Source organism: Lampetra fluviatilis, chromosome 57, assembly GCF_964198595.1.
Source record: "Lampetra fluviatilis chromosome 57, kcLamFluv1.1, whole genome shotgun sequence".
In the NCBI taxonomy this organism is placed as follows: Eukaryota; Metazoa; Chordata; class Hyperoartia; order Petromyzontiformes; family Petromyzontidae; genus Lampetra; species Lampetra fluviatilis.
In genome coordinates, this window is record NC_136331.1 from 1,422,915 (window position 1) to 1,444,325 (window position 21,411).

At 62.5% G+C, this 21,411-nt stretch overlaps 1 protein-coding gene across 1 annotated transcript in view; it reads left to right on the top strand.

The window, feature by feature from the left end:
- LOC144950245 (ubiquitin carboxyl-terminal hydrolase 16-like) overlaps nucleotides 1–21,411 on the top strand; it is an 86,298-nt gene that overhangs the window by 26,590 nt on the left and 38,297 nt on the right. Inside the window, exon 7 of the mRNA XM_078880301.1 lies at nucleotides 8,257–8,387. Coding sequence (XP_078736427.1) covers nucleotides 8,257–8,387 — 131 coding nt within the window. The remainder of the gene's footprint in view (nucleotides 1–8,256; nucleotides 8,388–21,411) is intronic.

Consider the following 21,411-nt stretch of genomic DNA (forward strand, 5'->3'; position numbering starts at 1 on the left):
ACTCACCACTCACCACTCACTACTCACCACTCACCACTCACTACTTACCACTCGCCACTCGCCACTCACTACTCGCCACTCACCACTCACCACTCACCACTCACCACTCGCCACTCGCCACTCACCACTCACCACTCACTACTTACCACTCACCACTCGCCACTCGCCACTCGCCACTCACTACTTACCACTCGCCACTCACCACTCACCACTCACTACTCACTACTTACCACTCACCACTCACCACTCACCACTCACCACTCACTACTTACCACTCACCACTCGCCACTCGCCACTCGCCACTCACCACTCGCCACTCACCACTCACCACTCACCACTCACCACTCACCACTCGCCACTCACCACTCGCCACTCACCACTCACCACTCACCACTCACCACTCGCCACTCACCACTCACCACTCACTACTTACCACTCACCACTCGCCACTCACCACTCACCACTCACTACTCACCACTCACCACTCACCACTCACCACTCACCACTCGCCACTCACCACTCACCACTCACTACTTACCACTCGCCACTCGCCACTCACCACTCGCCACTCACCACTCACCACTCACCACTCGCCACTCACCACTCGCCACTCACCACTCACCACTCACCACTCACCACTCGCCACTCGCCACTCACCACTCGCCACTCACCACTCACCACTCGCCACTCACCACTCACCACTCGCCACTCGCCACTCGCCACTCGCCACTCACCACTCGCCACTCGCCACTCACCACTCACCACTCACCACTCACTACTTACCACTCACCACTCGCCACTCACCACTCGCCACTCACCACTCACCACTCACTACTTACCACTCACCACTCGCCACTCACCACTCGCCACTCACCACTCACCACTCACTACTTACCACTCACCACTCACCACTCGCCACTCGCCACTCACCACTCGCCACTCACTACTTACCACTCACCACTCACCACTCGCCACTCACCACTCACCACTCACTACTTACCACTCACCACTCGCCACTCGCCACTCACCACTCGCCACTCACTACTTACCACTCACCACTCGCCACTCACCACTCGCCACTCACCACTCACCACTCACTACTTACCACTCACCACTCACCACTCGCCACTCGCCACTCGCCACTCACTACTTACCACTCACCACTCGCCACTCACCACTCGCCACTCACCACTCGCCACTCACTACTTACCACTCACCACTCACCACTCGCCACTCGCCACTCACCACTCGCCACTCACTACTTACCACTCACCACTCGCCACTCACCACTCACCACTCACCACTCACTACTTACCACTCGCCACTCGCCACTCGCCACTCGCCACTCGCCACTCGCCACTCACCACTCACTACTTACCACTCACTACTTACCACTCACCACTCGCCACTCACCACTCGCCACTCACCACTCGCCACTCACTACTTACCACTCACCACTCGCCACTCGCCACTCGCCACTCGCCACTCGCCACTCGCCACTCACCACTCACCACTCGCCACTCGCCACTCACCACTCGCCACTCACCACTCACTACTTACCACTCACTACTTACCACTCACCACTCGCCACTCACCACTCGCCACTCACCACTCGCCACTCACTACTTACCACTCACCACTCGCCACTCGCCACTCGCCACTCGCCACTCGCCACTCGCCACTCATCACTCACCACTCGCCACTCGCCACTCGCCACTCGCCACTCACCACTCACTACTTACCACTCGCCACTCGCCACTCACCACTCACCACTCGCCACTCACCACTCACCACTCACTACTTACCACTCACTACTTACCACTCACCACTCGCCACTCACCACTCGCCACTCACTACTTACCACTCACCACTCGCCACTCGCCACTCGCCACTCACCACTCGCCACTCGCCACTCACCACTCGCTACTCGCCACTCACCACTCGCCACTCACCACTCGCCACTCGCCACTCGCCACTCGCCACTCACCACTCACTACTTACCACTCACCACTCACCACTCGCCACTCGCCACTCACCACTCGCCACTCACTACTTACCACTCACCACTCGCCACTCACCACTCGCCACTCACCACTCACCACTCACTACTTACCACTCACCACTCACCACTCGCCACTCGCCACTCACCACTCGCCACTCACTACTTACCACTCACCACTCGCCACTCACCACTCGCCACTCACCACTCGCCACTCACTACTTACCACTCACCACTCACCACTCGCCACTCGCCACTCACCACTCGCCACTCACTACTTACCACTCACCACTCGCCACTCACCACTCGCCACTCACCACTCACCACTCACTACTTACCACTCACCACTCACCACTCGCCACTCGCCACTCACCACTCGCCACTCACTACTTACCACTCACCACTCACCACTCGCCACTCACCACTCACCACTCACTACTTACCACTCACCACTCACCACTCGCCACTCGCCACTCACCACTCGCCACTCACTACTTACCACTCACCACTCGCCACTCACCACTCGCCACTCACCACTCACCACTCACTACTTACCACTCACCACTCACCACTCGCCACTCGCCACTCACCACTCGCCACTCACTACTTACCACTCACCACTCGCCACTCACCACTCGCCACTCACCACTCGCCACTCACTACTTACCACTCACCACTCACCACTCGCCACTCGCCACTCACCACTCGCCACTCACCACTCACCACTCACTACTTACCACTCACCACTCGCCACTCACCACTCGCCACTCACCACTCACCACTCGCCACTCGCCACTCACCACTCGCCACTCACCACTCACCACTCACTACTTACCACTCGCCACTCACCACTCGCCACTCGCCACTCACCACTCACCACTCACCACTCACCACTCACCACTCGCCACTCACCACTCACCACTCGCCACTCACCACTCGCCACTCACCACTCACCACTCACTACTTACCACTCACCACTCACCACTCGCCACTCGCCACTCACCACTCGCCACTCACCACTCACCACTCACTACTTACCACTCGCCACTCACCACTCGCCACTCGCCACTCACCACTCGCCACTCACCACTCACCACTCACTACTTACCACTCACCACTCGCCACTCACCACTCGCCACTCACCACTCACCACTCGCCACTCACCACTCGCCACTCACTACTTACCACTCACCACTCGCCACTCACCACTCGCCACTCACCACTCACCACTCACTACTTACCACTCACCACTCACCACTCGCCACTCGCCACTCACCACTCGCCACTCACTACTTACCACTCACCACTCGCCACTCACCACTCGCCACTCACCACTCACCACTCACTACTTACCACTCGCCACTCGCCACTCACCACTCGCCACTCACCACTCACCACTCACCACTCACCACTCGCCACTCACTACTTACCACTCACCACTCACCACTCGCCACTCGCCACTCACCACTCGCCACTCACCACTCACCACTCACTACTTACCACTCACCACTCACCACTCGCCACTCGCCACTCACCACTCGCCACTCACTACTTACCACTCACCACTCGCCACTCACCACTCGCCACTCACCACTCACCACTCACTACTTACCACTCACCACTCGCCACTCACCACTCGCCACTCACCACTCACCACTCACTACTTACCACTCACCACTCGCCACTCACCACTCGCCACTCACCACTCACCACTCACTACTTACCACTCGCCACTCACCACTCACTACTCGCCACTCACCACTCACCACTCACCACTCACCACTCACTACTCACCACTCACCACTCACTACTTACCACTCGCCACTCGCCACTCACTACTCGCCACTCACCACTCACCACTCACCACTCACCACTCGCCACTCGCCACTCACCACTCACCACTCACTACTTACCACTCACCACTCGCCACTCGCCACTCGCCACTCACTACTTACCACTCGCCACTCACCACTCACCACTCACTACTCACTACTTACCACTCACCACTCACCACTCACCACTCACTACTTACCACTCACCACTCGCCACTCGCCACTCGCCACTCACCACTCGCCACTCACCACTCACCACTCACCACTCACCACTCACCACTCACCACTCGCCACTCACCACTCACCACTCACCACTCACCACTCGCCACTCACCACTCACCACTCACTACTTACCACTCACCACTCGCCACTCACCACTCACCACTCACTACTCACCACTCACCACTCACCACTCACCACTCACCACTCGCCACTCACCACTCACCACTCACTACTTACCACTCGCCACTCGCCACTCACCACTCGCCACTCACCACTCACCACTCACCACTCGCCACTCACCACTCGCCACTCACCACTCACCACTCACCACTCACCACTCACCACTCGCCACTCACCACTCGCCACTCACCACTCACCACTCGCCACTCACCACTCACCACTCGCCACTCGCCACTCGCCACTCGCCACTCACCACTCGCCACTCGCCACTCACCACTCACCACTCACCACTCACTACTTACCACTCACCACTCGCCACTCACCACTCGCCACTCACCACTCACCACTCACTACTTACCACTCACCACTCGCCACTCACCACTCGCCACTCACCACTCACCACTCACTACTTACCACTCACCACTCACCACTCGCCACTCGCCACTCACCACTCGCCACTCACTACTTACCACTCACCACTCACCACTCGCCACTCACCACTCACCACTCACTACTTACCACTCACCACTCGCCACTCGCCACTCACCACTCGCCACTCACTACTTACCACTCACCACTCGCCACTCACCACTCGCCACTCACCACTCACCACTCACTACTTACCACTCACCACTCACCACTCGCCACTCGCCACTCGCCACTCACTACTTACCACTCACCACTCGCCACTCACCACTCGCCACTCACCACTCGCCACTCACTACTTACCACTCACCACTCACCACTCGCCACTCGCCACTCACCACTCGCCACTCACTACTTACCACTCACCACTCGCCACTCACCACTCACCACTCACCACTCACTACTTACCACTCGCCACTCGCCACTCGCCACTCGCCACTCGCCACTCGCCACTCACCACTCACTACTTACCACTCACTACTTACCACTCACCACTCGCCACTCACCACTCGCCACTCACCACTCGCCACTCACTACTTACCACTCACCACTCGCCACTCGCCACTCGCCACTCGCCACTCGCCACTCGCCACTCACCACTCACCACTCGCCACTCGCCACTCACCACTCGCCACTCACCACTCACTACTTACCACTCACTACTTACCACTCACCACTCGCCACTCACCACTCGCCACTCACCACTCGCCACTCACTACTTACCACTCACCACTCGCCACTCGCCACTCGCCACTCGCCACTCGCCACTCGCCACTCATCACTCACCACTCGCCACTCGCCACTCGCCACTCGCCACTCACCACTCACTACTTACCACTCGCCACTCGCCACTCACCACTCACCACTCGCCACTCACCACTCACCACTCACTACTTACCACTCACTACTTACCACTCACCACTCGCCACTCACCACTCGCCACTCACTACTTACCACTCACCACTCGCCACTCGCCACTCGCCACTCACCACTCGCCACTCGCCACTCACCACTCGCTACTCGCCACTCACCACTCGCCACTCACCACTCGCCACTCGCCACTCGCCACTCGCCACTCACCACTCACCACTCGCCACTCACCACTCGCCACTCGCCACTCACCACTCGCCACTCACCACTCACTACTTACCACTCGCCACTCACCACTCGCCACTCACCACTCACTACTTGCCACTCACCACTCGCCACTCACCACTCGCCACTCACCACTCACTACTTACCACTCACCACTCGCCACTCGCCACTCGCCACTCACCACTCGCCACTCGCCACTCACCACTCACCACTCGCCACTCACCACTCGCCACTCGCCACTCACCACTCGCCACTCGCCACTCGCCACTCACCACTCACTACTTGCCACTCACCACTCGCCACTCGCCACTCGCCACTCACCACTCACTACTTGCCACTCGCCACTCACCACTCACCACTCACCACTCGCCACTCACCACTCGCCACTCGCCACTCGCCACTCACCACTCACTACTTGCCACTCGCCACTCACCACTCACCACTCACCACTCGCCACTCACCACTCGCCACTCGCCACTCGCCACTCACCACTCACCACTCACCACTCGCCACTCACCACTCGCCACTCGCCACTCGCCACTCGCCACTCACCACTCACTACTTACCACTCGCCACTCACCACTCGCCACTCGCCACTCGCCACTCACCACTCGCCACTCACCACTCACTACTTTCCACTCGCCACTCACCACTCGCCACTCACCACTCACCACTCGCCACTCGCCACTCGCCACTCGCCACTCGCCACTCGCCACTCACCACTCGCCACTCGCCACTCACCACTCACTACTTACCACTCGCCACTCACCACTCGCCACTCACCACTCACCACTCGCCACTCGCCACTCGCCACTCGCCACTCGCCACTCGCCACTCACCACTCGCCACTCGCCACTCACCACTCACTACTTTCCACTCGCCACTCACCACTCGCCACTCACCACTCACCACTCGCCACTCGCCACTCGCCACTCGCCACTCGCCACTCGCCACTCGCCACTCGCCACTCACCACTCACTACTCACTACTCACCACCACTCACCACTGCTCACCACTCACCACCACTCACCACTCGCTACTCACCACTCACCACTACTCACCACTGCTCACCACTACTCACTACTCACCACTCACTACTTACCACTCGCCACTCGCCACTCACCACTCACCACTCACCACCACTCGCCACTCGCCACTCGCCACTCGCCACTCACCACTCACCACTCGCTACTCACCACTCGCTACTCACCACTCACCACTCACCACCCACCATTCCCACTCGCCACTCACCACCCACCATTCCCACTCGCCACTCACCACTCGCCACTCACCACTCGCCACTCGCCACTCGCCACTCACCACTCGCCACTCACCACCCACCATTCCCACTCGCCACTACTCACCACTCACCACTACTCGCCACTCGCCACTCACTACTCACCACTACTCACCACTACTCACCACTACTCACCACTCACCACTACTCGCCACTCGCCACTCACTACTCACCACTACTCACCACTACTCACCACTACTCACCACTCACCACTCACCACTCACCACTACTCGCCACTCACCACTCACTACTCGCCACTACTCACCACCACTCACCACTCGCCACCCACCACTCGCCACTACTCACCACCACTCACCACTACTCACCACTCGCCACTCACTACTCCTCACTACTCACCACTCGCTACTCACCACTCGCTACTCACCACTCACCACTCGCTTCTCACCACTCACCACTCACTACTCACCACTCACTACTCACCACTTACCACTCGCCACTCGCCACTCACCACTCACCACTCACCACTCGCCACTCACCACTCACCACTCACCACTCGCTACTCGCCATTCGCTACTCACCACTCACCACTCACCACCCACCATTCCCACTCGCCACTACTCACCACTCACCACTACTCGCCACTCGCCACTCACTACTCACCACTACTCACCACTCACCACTACTCGCTACTCACCACCACTCACTACTCGCCATTCACCATTCACCACTCGCTACTCACCACTCGCTACTCACCACCACTCACTACTCGCCATTCACCATTCACCACTCGCTACTCACCACTCGCTACTCGCCATTCGCTACTCACCACTCGCCACTACTCACTACTCGCCACTCACCACTCACCACTACTTACCACTCACTACTCACCACACACCACCACTCACTACTCACCACTCGCTACTCACCACTCACCACTACTCACCACTACTCACCACCACTCACCACTACTCACCACTCACTACTCGCCACTACTCACCACTACTCACCACTCACCACTACTCACCACTCACCACTACTCACCACTACTCACCACTCACCACTACTCACCACTACTCACCACTCACCACTACTCACCACTACTCACCACTCACCACTACTTACCACTACTCACCTCTACTCACCACTACTCACCACCGCTCACCACTCACCACTACTCACCACTACTCACCACTACTCACCACTACTCGCCACTCACCACTCGCGCTGTGTGTGTCTCTCTGCAGGGCGCTCTGTCTCTCACGCTGGGCCCTGCTGGGCCCCTCTCCTCCAGCCTGCTCCAGGTCCTCAGCGCCATGCGAGGCCTGGGGAGCGGAGCCCTCAATCCCAGCGGCCTCTTCGGCGAGCTGTGTCGCAGGTGAGCGCGAGCACCGCTCACCCACTCGCTCACCCACTCACCCACTCGCTCACCCACTCGCTCACCCACCCACACAGTCATCTACTCACTCGCTCAACCACCCACACACTCGCTCACCCACTCGCTCACCCACTCATCCACTCGCTCACCCATCCACCCATACGCACTCATCCTCGTGCTCACCCATACGCTCACCCACTCACTCACCCACCCCCTCACTCACCCACTCGCTCACCCACTCGCTCACCCACCCACCCACTCGCTCACCCATACGCACTCATCCTCGTGCTCACCCATACGCTCACCCACTCGCTCACCCACCCCCTCACTCTCCCACTCGCTCACCCACTCGCTCACCCACCCACCCACTCGCTCACCCACCCACTCGCTCACCCACCCACACAGTCACCCACCCACACAGTCACCCACCCACTCACTCACTCGCTCACCCATACGCTCACCCACTCACCCACTCGCTCACCCATGCGCACTCATCCTCGCGCTCACCCATTCGCTCACCCACTCACCCACTCGCTCACCCACCCACTCGCTCACCCACTCACCCACTCGCTCACCCACTCGCTCACCCACCCACCCACACACTAACCCACCCACACAGTCACCCACCCACTCGCTCACCCACCTACCCACTCGCTCACCCACTCACACAGTCACCCACCCACACAGTCACCCACCCACTCGCTCACCCACCCACACAGTCACCCACCCACACGCTCACCCACTCGCACACCCACACGCTCACCCACCCACCCACTCACTCACCCACCCACACAGTCACCCACCCACTCGCTCACCCACCGTCCCACTTACCTACACCCACACATTCACCTTGCCACACGCTCCCACACCCATTCCCCTGAACACCCCACTGAGACTCTGAACACCCCACTGAGACCCTTAACACCCCACTGACACCCTGAACACCCCACTGACACCCTGAACACCCCACTGACACCCTGTACACCCCACTGACACCCTGAACACCCCACTGACACCCTGAACACCCCACTGAGACCCTGAACACCCCACTGACACCCTGAACACCCCACTGACACCCTGAACACCCCACTTAGACCCTGAACACCCCACTGACACCCTGAACACCCCACTGACACCCTGAACACCCCACTGAGATCCTGAACACCCCACTGTCACCCTGAACACCCCACTGACACCCTGAACACCCCACTGAGACCCTGAACACCCCACTGACACCCTGAACACCCCACTGACACCCTGAACACCCCACTGACACCCTGAACACCCCACTGAGACCCTGAACACCCCACTGACACCCTGAACACCCCACTGACACCCTGAACACCCCACTGACACCCTGAACACCCCACTGTCACCCTGAGCACCCCACTGACACCCTGAACACCCCACTGTCACCCTGAACACCCCACTGAGACCCTGAACACCCCACTGACACCCTGAACACCCCACTGACACCCTGAACACCCCACTTAGACCCTGAACACCCCACTGACACCCTGAACACCCCACTGACACCCTGAATACCCCACTGTCACCCTGAACACCCCACTGACACCCTGAACACCCCACTGACACCCTGAACACTACACTGACACCCTGAACACTACACTGACACCCTGAACACCCCACTGACACCCTTAACACTACACTGACACCCTGAACACTACACGGACACCCTGAACACTACACTGACACCCTGAACACTACACTGACACCCTGAACACTACACTGACACCCTGAACACTACACTGACACCCTGAACACTACACTGACACCCTGAACACTACACTGACACCCTGAACACTACACTGACACCCTGAACACTACACTGACACCCTGAACACTACACTGACACCTTGAACACCTCACTGAGACCCTCAACACTACACTGACACCCTGAACACTACACTGACACCCTGAACACTACACTGACACCCTGAACACTACACTGACACCCTGAACACTACACTGACACCCTGAACACCCCACTGACACCCTGAACACTACACTGACACCCTGAACACGACACTGACACCCTCAACACTACACTGACACCCTGAACACTACACTGACACCCTGAACACGACACTGACACCCTGAAGACTACACTGACACCCTGAACACGACACTGACACCCTGAACACTACACTGACACCCTGAACCCGACACTGACACCCTGAACACTACACTGACACCCTGAACACTACACTGACACCCTGAACACTACACTGACACCCTGAACACTACACTGACACCCTGAACACTACACTGACACCCTGAACACTACACTGACACCCTGAACACTACACTGACACCCTGAACACGACACTGACACCCTGAACACTACACTGACACCCTGAACACTACACTGACACCCTGAACACTACACTGACACCCTGAACACTACACTGACACCCTGAACACTACACTGACACCCTGAACACTACACTGACACCCTGAACACTACACTGACACCCTGAACACTACACTGACACCCTGAACACGACACTGACACGCTGAACACCCCACTGACACCCTGAACACGACACTGACACCCTGAACACCCCACTGACACGCTGAACACCCCACTGACACGCTGAACACCCCACTGACACGCTGAACACCCCACTGAGACCCTGAACACGACACCACCTGAATCAGAGGAAATTTGGGGAGCGACGTGGGAGAGCGAGAATGGAAGACAATTATAGGAGAGTGAGATGGGAGGTGGGAGAGAGAGAGACGGGAGAGAGAGGAGGGAGGGAGGGGTGGGAGGTGGGAGAGAGAGAGAGTCTCACTGGGGTCCCCGTCATGACTGAACGGCAATGTTGGAATCTTCATTCCATCTGTGCGGCGCTTGAGGGTTCCAGCCTCTCACGCCGGAGGGTTTTCTCCGTGCCCTCCGGTTTGAGTTTCGTACATCTGCGGCTCTTTGTCGATCCGCTGCTGGATGAAGGTCTCCCCCACACTGTGTCGGTCGTGGGGTTTGTTTGACCATACTTCACCACGCCGGTCAGTGTGGGTCGGTACGGGGGGGGGGGGGGGGGGGGGGGGCGCGGAGTTGGTCCAGGACCCGTGGAGAAATCACCCCCCGCCGATGTTGGTCGCCGCGTGCCGCCGCGCGCTAACCGCAGCGCCACCGCTCCACGCAGCGCGCTAACCGCAGCGCCACCGCTCCACGCAGCGCGCTAACCGCAGCGCCACCGCTCCACGCCGCCGTCCACCGCCGCAGAACCTCGTAGGGGCGGTCGCGTCGCTCACAGCGGTGGGCGCAGCGGCTCCCCACCCCTGGCTCACGCCGCGGCGGTCTGGAGGGGATGCCCCGCCGCCACCACCACCACCGCCACCGCCACCGCCACCGCCACCACCACCACCACCGCCACCGCCACCACCACCACCGCCACCACCACCACCACGCGCTACACCGGTGGCTCTTGGCCTGGCGGCGGTCTGCGAGACACGGACAGATTTTGTTTTAGAAGGTAAATCGTCGACACCAAACGACGCACGGGGTGGTGACGTGAGTTACAACTTGCGTTGTGCGTCACTGGCGGCGAGCGTCCCGGCTCTCCGTGGCTGCAGAGTCCTTCAGGTCTCGCGGTGTCCCGCGGTGTCCCGCGGTGTTTGTGTTTGTGTGCCGTGATGCGGCACACAAACACAAAGCTCCCCCCCCCCCCGTGTAGCCTCAACAGACTGTTGGGGCAAGTGCCGTTAACGAGCACCTATGAAGGCCGGCACAGCACACGAGGGGGTGGGTGGCCAGCACCACGCCCGGCCGCCTTTGATTCCCGAGCGGCGATGTTTACTCATTTGAGGCTGAATCGACCTAGGAGAGGCCCATGACGGTTCAGATAATCTTCACCGGTGATGGCCGTGAGCGGGAATTGAACCCGGGTGGCCAGGTCCGTAGTGGAGTTCGCTAACCACTACATCACCGCTCTCCCTCGCACACACACGCACACACGCAGACACACGCCCGCGCTCGCACGCACGCACACACACCCGCGCTCACACACGCACTCACACACCCGCGCTCACACACACACGCGCTCACACACACCCGCGCTCACACACACACGCGCTCACAACCACACACGCTCACACACACGCGCTCACACACACACGCGCTCACACACACACGCGCTCACACACACACGCGCTCACAACCACACGCGCTCACACACACACGCGCTCACACACACGCACGCAGACACACGCCCGCGCTCGCACGCACGCACACACACCCGCGCTCACACACGCGCTCACACACACACGCGCTCACACACGCGCTCACACACACGCGCTCACACACACACGCGCTCACACACACACGCGCTCACACACACGCACGCAGACACACGCCCGCGCTCGCACGCACGCACACACACCCGCGCTCACACACGCGCTCACACACACCCGCGCTCACACACACACGCGCTCGCACACACACGCGCTCACAACCACACGCTCACACACACGCGCTCACACACACACGCGCTCGCACACACACGCGCTCACAACCACACACGCGCTCACAACCACACACGCGCTCGCACACACACGCGCTCACACACACACGCGCTCACACACACGCGCTCACAACCACACGCGCTCACACACACACGCGCTCACACACACACGCGCTCACACACACGCGCTCACAGACACACGCGCTCACACACGCACGCGCTCGCACACACCCGCGCTCGCACACACACGCGCTCACACACGCACGCGCTCGCACACACACGCGCTCACACACGCACGCGCTCGCACACACCCGCGCTCACACACGCGCTCACAACCACACGCGCTCACACACACGCGCTCACACACACACGCGCTCACACACACACGCGCTCACACACACGCGCTCACACACACACGCGCTCACAGACACACGCGCTCACACACGCGCTCACGCACGCATACGCATGCAGACACACACACGCACACGCGGATGCGTCGCGTGTCGCCCGCGTGCGGCTCTCCCGCCGCCTCCCCCCCCGGAGGGGTCGACGTGGAGCCGGGCCCCCCGCCCCCCCCCGCCCCCCCCCGCCGCGTGGCATCAGGTGTCGCCCGTCAAACCAATTACCTGCCTCTTTATGGCGCGTGTCCTCGCGGCGGCGGCGGCGGCGGCGGCGAGTCAAGGGCTGCGCCTCTAAATGTTTACCTGCGCGCAGATTATCCCGCCGCGTTGTCGCGGATTGTGTGGCGTGCCCGCAATGCCGGCCAGGCAGGCGGGGGGAGAGGTAATTTGGCGCGAGCCGCGTGACCTTCGTGCGGGGAAGATTGGCGGCGCTGGTGGGTGGGTTGGTTTTCCCGCTTCCCCCTCTGGGTTTTTGTTATTTTTTCCCCCTTTTGTCGTTTTATTTCATTTTTTATTTTAATTCCTTCCCGGTCCGCGATCGGCGATGCGCCCCCCCCCCCACACCGATCGACATTCACTGGGCCCCTCCCGTCTCACGCTCCTCATCCTCCTCCTGCTGCTGCTGCTTCTACCCCTCATCCCCCTCATCCCCCTCATCCCCCTCATCGTCCTCCTCATCCCCCTCATCCCCCTCATCCCCCTCATCCCCCTCATCATCCTCCTCATCATCCCCCTCATCATCCTCCTCATCGTCCTCCTCATCGTCCTCCTCATCCTCTGTAACGTGCTGCTTGCGTTGGGTGCCCTGCCACAGCAGCAGGCTGGTGGTGGTGGTAGTGGTGGTGGTGCAGGGTGGTGGTGGTGCAGGGTGGTGGTGGTGCAGGGTGGTGGTGGTGCAGGGTGGTGGTGGTGCTGGTGGTGGTGGTGGTGCAGGGTGGTGGTGGTGGTGCAGGGTGGTGGAGATGCAGGTGGTGCAGGGTGGTGGTGGTGGTGGTGCAGCAGGGTGGTGGTGCAGGGTGGTGGTGGTGGGGCAGGGTGGAGGTGGTGCAGGGTGGTGGTGGTGGTGCAGGGTGGTGGAGATGCAGGTGGTGCAGGGTGGTGGTGGTGGTGGTGCAGCAGGGTGGTGGTGCAGGGTGGTGGTGGTGGGGCAGGGTGGAGGTGGTGCAGGGTGGTGGTGGTGGTGCAGGGTGGTGGTGGTGGTGCAGGGTGGTGGTGGTGGTGCAGGGTGGTGGTGGTGGTGCAGGGTGGTGGTGGTGGTGCAGGGTGGTGGTGGTGCAGGGTGGTGGTGGTGCAGGGTGGTGGTGGTGCAGTGGCCACCACCTTGCACCCTGCGCTCTACCCCCCTGGATGTGTGCTAGGAGGGGAGTGAGGAGTGTACGGGGTGGTCGAGGTAACTTGCCGGCCATCTCGACGTGACGCAGGGCGTCTACGCCATGCGTGCTGTTTCCCCATAGCGTGCGGTGTGCGCGTACCCCCTCTAGTGAGGGCGTCTGTACGATGATGGGTGTCTCGAGTTCCGGGTGTCTGTACGTAGTGCAGGGTGTTTATCTATCATGCTGGGTGCCTGTAACAACACGAGAGAGAGATGGGAGACGCGGGTGCCGAGGGCGACGCGGGCGAGCGGGTCGGTTCTGCCACCGGTGGGAGTTCCCCCCGAGGTTGCTGGACGAGGAGGCCACACGGACGCCGCTGCGGCCGTCGGGCGAGGGCGGCCCTAGCTGGGGGGGAGGGGCCTCGGGGAGCGGCCGGGATCCGACGACGCGGTCGGCGTGGCTCTCGGAGGGGAACTCGGCGTGGCTCTCGGAGGGGAACTCGGCGTGGCTCTCGGAGGAGCGCGGCGGCGTCGGGGAACTCGGCGTGGTCGGAGCAGCGGAGCCGGCGACGAATCTGCCCGAGGGGAGCGTGGGCGCGGCGAGGCGCTGCCTGCCGCCTCTCGGGGGACGGCTTCGGAGTCGGAAGCATTCAGGCAGAGAGATCCTGGGCCTAGAACCTCTGCTGCTGGGCGGTGGTGGTGGCGGCGGCGGTGGCGGCGGCGGCAGCGGCGGCGGGTGGCGGCGGCGGCGGCGCGGCGGCGGCGGCGGTGGCGGCGGCGGCGGCGGTGGCGGCGGCGGCGGCGGTGGCGGCGGCGGTGGTGGCGGCGGTGGCGGCGGCGGCGGCGGCGGCGGCGGCGGTGGCGGCGGCGGCGGCGGTGGCGGCGGCGGTGGTGGCGGCGGTGGCGGCGGCGGTGGTGGCGGCGGTGGGGGCAGTGGTGGTTGTGGCGGTGGTGGCGGTGGCGGTGGTGGTGGTGGCGGTGGTGGCGGTGGTGGGGGCGGTGGTGGGGGCGGTGGTGGGGGCGGTGGTGGGGGCGGTGGTGGGGGCGGTGGTGGGCTCCTCCCGTCTCACGCTCCTCATCCTCCTCCTGCTGCTGCTGCTTCTACCCCTCATCCCCCTCATCCCCCTCATCCCCCTCATCCCCCTCATCGTCCTCCTCATCCCCCTCATCCCCCTCATCCCCCTCATCCCCCTCATCATCCTCCTCATCATCCCCCTCATCATCCTCCTCATCGTCCTCCTCATCGTCCTCCTCATCCTCTGTAACGTGCTGCTTGCGTTGGGTGCCCTGCCACAGCAGCAGGCTGGTGGTGGTGGTAGTGGTGGTGGTGCAGGGTGGTGGTGGTGCAGGGTGGTGGTGGTGCAGGGTGGTGGTGGTGCAGGGTGGTGGTGGTGCTGGTGGTGGTGGTGGTGCAGGGTGGTGGTGGTGGTGCAGGGTGGTGGAGATGCAGGTGGTGCAGGGTGGTGGTGGTGGTGGTGCAGCAGGGTGGTGGTGCAGGGTGGTGGTGGTGGGGCAGGGTGGAGGTGGTGCAGGGTGGTGGTGGTGGTGCAGGGTGGTGGAGATGCAGGTGGTGCAGGGTGGTGGTGGTGGTGGTGCAGCAGGGTGGTGGTGCAGGGTGGTGGTGGTGGGGCAGGGTGGAGGTGGTGCAGGGTGGTGGTGGTGGTGCAGGGTGGTGGTGGTGGTGCAGGGTGGTGGTGGTGGTGCAGGGTGGTGGTGGTGGTGCAGGGTGGTGGTGGTGGTGCAGGGTGGTGGTGGTGGTGCAGGGTGGTGGTGGTGCAGGGTGGTGGTGGTGCAGGGTGGTGGTGGTGCAGTGGCCACCACCTTGCACCCTGCGCTCTACCCCCCTGGATGTGTGCTAGGAGGGGAGTGAGGAGTGTACGGGGTGGTCGAGGTTACTTGCCGGCCATCTCGACGTGACGCAGGGCGTCTACGCCATGCGTGCTGTTTCCCCATAGCGTGCGGTGTGCGCGTACCCCCTCTAGTGAGGGCGTCTGTACGATGATGGGTGTCTCGAGTTCCGGGTGTCTGTACGTAGTGCAGGGTGTTTATCTATCATGCTGGGTGCCTGTAACAACACGAGAGAGAGATGGGAGACGCGGGTGCCGAGGGCGACGCGGGCGAGCGGGTCGGTTCTGCCACCGGTGGGAGTTCCCCCCGAGGTTGCTGGACGAGGAGGCCACACGGACGCCGCTGCGGCCGTCGGGCGAGGGCGGCCCTAGCTGGGGGGGAGGGGCCTCGGGGAGCGGCCGCGGGATCCGACGACGCGGTCGGCGTGGCTCTCGGAGGGGAACTCGGCGTGGCTCTCGGAGGGGAACTCGGCGTGGCTCTCGGAGGAGCGCGGCGGCGTCGGGGAACTCGGCGTGGTCGGAGCAGCGGAGCCGGCGACGAATCTGCCCGAGGGGAGCGTGGGCGCGGCGAGGCGCTGCCTGCCGCCTCTCGGGGGACGGCTTCGGAGTCGGAAGCATTCAGGCAGAGAGATCCTGGGCCTAGAACCTCTGCTGCTGGGCGGTGGTGGTGGCGGCGGCGGTGGCGGCGGCGGCAGCGGCGGCGGTGGCGGCGGCGGCGGCGGCGGCGGCGGCGGCGGTGGCGGCGGCGGCGGCGGTGGCGGCGGCGGCGGCGGTGGCGGCGGCGGTGGTGGCGGCGGTGGCGGCGGCGGCGGCGGCGGCGGCGGCGGTGGCGGCGGCGGCGGCGGTGGCGGCGGCGGTGGTGGCGGCGGTGGCGGCGGCGGTGGTGGCGGCGGTGGGGGCAGTGGTGGTTGTGGCGGTGGTGGCGGTGGTGGTGGTGGCGGTGGTGGCGGTGGTGGGGGCGGTGGTGGGGGCGGTGGTGGGGGCGGTGGTGGGGGCGGTGGTGGGGGCGGTGGTGGGGGCGGTGGTGGTTGTGGTGGTGGTGGCGGTGGGCGGCGGCGGTGGCGGCGGTGGGGGCGGGTGGTGGTTGTGGCGGTGGCGGCGGTGGGGGCAGTGGTGGTTGTGGCGGTGGGGGCGGTGGTGGCGGTGGCGGTGGTGGTGGTGGTGGCGGTGGTGGTGGCGGTGGTGGTGGCGGCGGTGGTGGCGGCGGTGGTGGGGGCGGTGGTGGGGGCGGTGGTGGGGGCGGTGGTGGTGGCGGTGGTGGTGGCGGTGGTGGTGGCGGTGGTGGTTGTGGTGGTGGTGGTGGTGGTGGTGGTGGCGGTGGTGGCGGCGGCGGTGGTGGTGGCGGCGGCGGCGGCGGTGGTGGCGGTGGCGGCGGCGGCGGCGGCGGCGGGGGCGGTGGTGGTTGTGGTGGTTGTGGTGGTGGTTGTGGTGGTTGTGGTGGTTGTGGTGGTTGTGGTGGTTGTGGTGGCGGTGGTGGGGGCGGTGGTGGTGGCGGTGGTGGGGGCGGTGGTGGGGGCGGTGGTGGGGGCGGTGGTGGGGGCGGTGGTGGGGGCGGTGGTGGGGGCGGTGGTGGTTGTGGTGGTGGTTGTGGTGGTGATGGTGGCGGTGGCGGTGGCGGCGGCGGTGGCGGCGGCGGTGGCGGCGGTGGGGGCGGTGGTGGTTGTGGCGGTGGCGGTGGTGGCGGCGGTGGTGGTGGTGGCGGTGGTGGGGGCGGTGGTGGGGGCGGTGGTGGGGGCGGTGGTGGGGGCGGTGGTGGTTGTGGTGGTGGTGGCGGTGGCGGCGGCGGTGGCGGCGGTGGGGCAGTGGTGGTTGTGGCGGTGGTGGCGGTGGCGGTGGCGGTGGTGGTGGCGGCGGTGGTGGCGGCGGTGGTGGGGGCGGTGGTGGGGGCGGTGGTGGGGGCGGTGGTGGGGGCGGTGGTGGTTGTGGTGGTGGTGGCGGTGGCGGCGGCGGTGGCGGCGGTGGTGGCGGCGGTGGCGGTGGTGGGGGCGGTGGTGGGGGCGGTGGTGGGGGCGGTGGTGGGGGCGGTGGTGGGGGCGGTGGTGGGGGCGGTGGTGGGGGGCGGTGGTGGGGGGCGGTGGTGGTTGTGGTGGTGGTGGCGGTGGCGGCGGCGGTGGCGGCGGTGGGGGCAGTGGTGGTTGTGGCGGTGGTGGCGGTGGTGGTGGTGGCGGTGGTGGGGGCGGTGGTGGGGGCGGTGGTGGGGGCGGTGGTGGTTGTGGTGGTGGTGGCGGTGGCGGCGGCGGTGGCAGCGGTGGGGGCAGTGGTGGTTGTGGCGGTGGTGGCGGTGGCGGTGGTGGCGGTGGTGGCGGTGGTGGCGGTGGTGGCGGTGGTGGGGGCGGTGGTGGGGGCGGTGGTGGGGGCGGTGGTGGGGGCGGTGGTGGGGGCGGTGATGGTGGTGGTGGCGGTGGCGGCGGCGGTGGCGGCGGTGGGGGCAGTGGTGGTTGTGGCGGTGGCGGCGGTGGGGGCGGTGGTGGTTGTGGCGGTGGGGGCGGTGGTGGCGGTGGCGGTGGTGGTGGTGGTGGTGGTGGCGGTGGTGGTGGCGGTGGTGGTGGTGGCGGTGGTGGTGGTGGCGGTGGTGGTGGCGGTGGTGGGGGCGGTGGTGGTGGCGGTGGTGGTGGCGGCGGTGGTGGTGGCGGTGGTGGTGGCGGTGGCGGTGGCGGCGGCGGCGGCGGCGGTGGGGGCAGTGGTGGTTGTGGCGGGTGGCGGCGGTGGGGGCAGTGGTGGCGGTGGCGGTGGTGGTGGTGGTGGTGGTGGTTGTGGTGGTGGTGGTGGTGGTGGTGGCAGCAGGGAGTGTGGGGGGAGCGTGACGGATGTCTCGGTGGTCTCGGCGACGGTGAAAGTTGGTGCTGAAGGAAGTCACGACTTCCGCTGACGCTTGTGGGTGGCCGTGAGTGGAGGCCAGGCCGCTGGCAGGGACGGAGGAGGCCTTTTTTGAGGCCTCGAGGACTTGTTGAGGCGGCCTCCGATCTGTGAGTCTAGCGGCAGGCCGCTCCGTGGTGGGGGCACGGCTGCTGGCGAGAGCCCCACTCGGTCTTCGGTCCGTTTCCATCGCCTCCCGGTTGGCGACAGCGGAGCCCCGGCGGGGCTGGGGGTCGGGCGATCGCGTGCGCTGCGGTGTTTGATCGGTGCCACTTTCTCCACCGCCGACCCGAAATCAACTTAGAGCCGATGGGCGCGTACGTACGTATGGACTGTACGTTGGACTTCTTTCGCACCGTACGTAGTCAACGGCGCTCATCAGAGGTGCGGGGGAAGGGCAACAAACTAAACGCAGCAACAACAACAACAACAACAAGCAGTTCTAATGAGTTTCACCTGCGTTGGGTGAAGGGGATGACATGGACAGGGAGCTGGGCAATGTTTTCGCCTGAGTGCCCACCAGCAGAACCTCCGATTTTTCCGCGTCGAGCAGCATTTCACCTCGTGCAGAAAGCCACCCATGCACCACTCGCGCCCAATCTTCGAGGTACCGAGGGCTCTCCGTATCGAACTTTTACTCGACTGCGGTTACGTGTATGCCTCCAATTAAAGTAATATTTAAAAATACTTTTTATTTTTAAACACGCTTTAATGAAATGTACCGTACGAGTAATGGAAGAACTCCACGACTCCAGGAAGTGGCCCCGAGGCTTGCCACAACGTGAGGGGCCGTGGTGATTTACAGCCAACGTGAGTTGAGCGTGGACAATTAGACCCAAGCCGAAACATAACATGTTAAAAAGAATGTTTAAAAATATAGATTTTTTTATATTTAATGATAGAATATAGTATTGTCATCAGTGTGACATACGCATACCAGGTTTACAGTCGATACCACATTGGGAAGTGTGTAAAAATTGAGTTACAAGATTTGAGGATACAACAACAACAACGACGACGACAACAGACAGAGTGAGTTAAATAAAAGCGTGCAGTAATAGGATCGGCTGTCCGAGTGTTGCCAACCTTCTCGAAAATTATCTTTTGTCGGGTGCAGCAAGGGCTGTGTGTCATCTGCATAACGACCCATGCTGGCTCTCTGAGTAACGTGCTGGGTGTATCTCTGCACCGTGCTGGGCGTCTCTGTGACATGGGAGGTGACTTGTCCACAGGAAGTGTTCAATGTTGACAGTTAAAGAGATCGAAACCGGAGGAGGATTTCTCCACAACTCTTGACGATGCTGGCTGTAATTGCCGGCGGAACGTCACGCTGCTTGGATTGTAAATGTTGCAGTGGGTTTACTCCCCAGCACACGCCGGCGTGTGCTGTACGAGTAGCGGATCGGCACGTTCTGTTTACGTGACAAACCCCTTACCAATTGGCTGTGACAGGTTTAATGACCCATTTTTAGTGACACCATCTAACCCAACATTGGCCGTGGAAGCCGACTTCTTGTTTGAATTATGAGGCCTCCTTTACCAGTGGCAAAATATAGTAATAGGTTTTTACCCTTTCAACTGGTCCAACACCAATGGAGACTAGGCTCTAAGAAAAGCTGTCGGGTGTGGACCAATCAACTTCAAGGACAGTGCATATCATTATCATCATCAGAGTTGTTTCTTTTTGTTTGCATTTTGACTGCTTGTGTTGTGGTTATTGCAAACATGATGCCTTGTATAAAGGTGTCAGTTTTGTACCAGTTGAAAGGGTAAACACCTACTATTACTATTTCTTGTTTGAATGTCGATGGTGCTTTTAGCAGCCTTGGCGGGGGGGGGGAAGGAGGCCATTGTTCACGATTCTCTCTCTCGTGGCTGCGTTCGCCAGCGAGACGTCTGCCCTGAAAGTGCCGGTCGCTGAGCTGTAGTAGAATGCGGCGCCTGATGATTTTGACCGAGATCGGCAGCAGTCCATGATGCCAAACGGCGTCAACCGTTACGGTGCTGATGTCCTGTTGACGTTTCTGTGACGGTGCTCAGTATCTCTGTCACGTGCTGGGTGTCTCTGTCACGTGCTGGGTGACTCTGTCACGTGCTGGGTGTCTCTGTCACGTGCTC